Genomic DNA, 1,859 nt, shown 5'->3' with positions numbered 1-1,859 from the left:
TATTGGTTGGTTGGTTGTTAGTGGTTACTGAGAGAGACGTAGTGGTCATTGACCTACCCATTGACTCGCACCGGGAGCCGAACCCAGTACCCACCAGTCTTAAATCCGATGTCTTAACAACTACGCCACCAAGTCCGGTCAATGTTACTTTAATTACACTTGGGGTTTGATTGAGTACTGCCTGGAGTGCCCCCTCCTGTGTAAATATTGGATTTCTTCACAGCTGCAACACGATCAATTACTGATACACGATAGCTAAGATACACGTGTCCGCAGCTGGTCAGGTCAGGTCATAGGGTTTTACGTGCACATTCAGAACAAGCTGTGTTAGCGCACGCCTGTCGTGGGCACAAGAGCCGGCCTTGGCCGGCTTCTCCGTCCATGACAGGAAAGGTGGGGGGGGGGGGGGGCAAGGAGGGACCGCCTGCGCTGGCAGGTGCAAGGGAGCACCAGCAGCCCGATTGAATCGGTAGCAGGCGGGAGGGGTGGTGGTGGTGGTGCTATGGAATTTGAATGGAGCTGTTAATGCCAAAGAGAAAAGGTGCGCATTTTTGTTGAGGAAATTTGGCGCAATTTTGAACGGTCGGTCGAAAGGTAAATGTGCGAGCTAGTATAGGTTTTGAATCGAGAATAGCTCGTTAGTGGGTCGAGAGTAGCTCGTTAATTATAGACCTTCGTGTTGCTGGTTGTCTCCCTAGGTTGTCCGTAAGGTCCTTATAAGGACCTGACCTCTTCTGGTCGTGGCATGACAACCCAGAGGAGACTCGTGCAAAACGCTTTAGTTTAAATGTGCCCGCAATGCTAGTATCTAACTACCAGCTGCCAACACAAAGTTGGCAAACTTTCTGCTGTCACGACTTCTACGACTGTCCAGTTGCTAGTCTGGGCGCTCTTACAACTCGATTCTCGTTGTATAACCCATTAGTTGTTAATCTGTGCATACCCGTGGTATGTTGGGACTTGGTGAAATTACACGCAACCGTTGAGTTGGCTAACTTCGTCGTGACAGTTGACAGTTTTAAACTAGTATTACGTCTGGTAACCCATCTTTTAAAGGGACTATCCTCAATTTGTAGCCATTTTAAAAGATTTTCTGCAAATAAAATACTTTACATTATTAAACGTACAATTTACTTGCTTAGAATATGATATTAATATGAATACGATAATCTCTGCATTTCTGGACATCGTAACGTTTTTGATTTTGTTTGCTAAAATAAAATCGTACGTATGAATTTATTATTTCTTCCGAGGTCCAAACGCAATTTAAATTAATTCGGCCGAATAAAGACCTTTATTGAATAGTCTCTGTAACACAGGCCGGTGTGGATAAAAATATTGATTTTGCAACGACTATTTTTTGTCGATCTTCGTGTCGATTCAAAAGCGTTTACGTTAAATACCAGCACCCCCAGCTTATGGTATTTGATATGTACCCTCGTGAAAATGTTGATAATAAATGTGAATCACGTCTGAGAAAGAGGCTCATATTATATATAATGATTGATAATACACAGAACTAAATATATGTAAATTATGCTACAGAATCTAGAAGAGGTGTCATCACGTCTTGGTTTATTACAAAAACTGACCACCACAAGGTATGTCATATGTTTCTTACTAATCTAAATATCCATCAAGAGTCGTTTCGTAACCAAAATATTGAAAATCCTTTTGAAAAAGAAGTACAATTTTGTCTAGAAGAGGTTTCGACACGAGTGCATACGCACCAACCATAATCTGACTTCTTGTCGATCGCCACGCGTCCGCAGTTCTCGGGTTGTGACGTCGAGTTTCCAGTGCCTCTGTTAGAAAGGTAGAAACGCTGACGTCACTTTCCTGGTATTTCCTGTCAGGCC

The 1,859-nt window shown here is 43.2% G+C and overlaps 1 protein-coding gene across 2 annotated transcripts in view; it reads right to left on the bottom strand.

The window, feature by feature from the left end:
• Positions 1 to 1,563: 1,563 nt before the first annotated feature.
• LOC121379887 (carbohydrate sulfotransferase 11-like) overlaps positions 1,564 to 1,859 on the bottom strand; it is a 7,446-nt gene continuing 7,150 nt past the window's right edge. For both annotated transcript variants that reach the window (XM_041508552.1, XM_041508554.1), the window contains one exon: positions 1,564 to 1,859. This exon is cut by the window's right edge and continues 835 nt beyond it. In XM_041508552.1, the coding sequence (XP_041364486.1) occupies positions 1,621 to 1,859 (239 nt within the window). In that variant the 3' untranslated portion in view covers positions 1,564 to 1,620.

This window comes from Gigantopelta aegis, chromosome 8 (genome assembly GCF_016097555.1).
Source record: "Gigantopelta aegis isolate Gae_Host chromosome 8, Gae_host_genome, whole genome shotgun sequence".
Lineage (NCBI taxonomy): Eukaryota > Metazoa > Mollusca > Gastropoda > Neomphalida > Peltospiridae > Gigantopelta > Gigantopelta aegis.
Note: the sequence above shows the minus strand (reverse complement) of the source record. Positions and strands in the feature narration are given on the sequence as shown.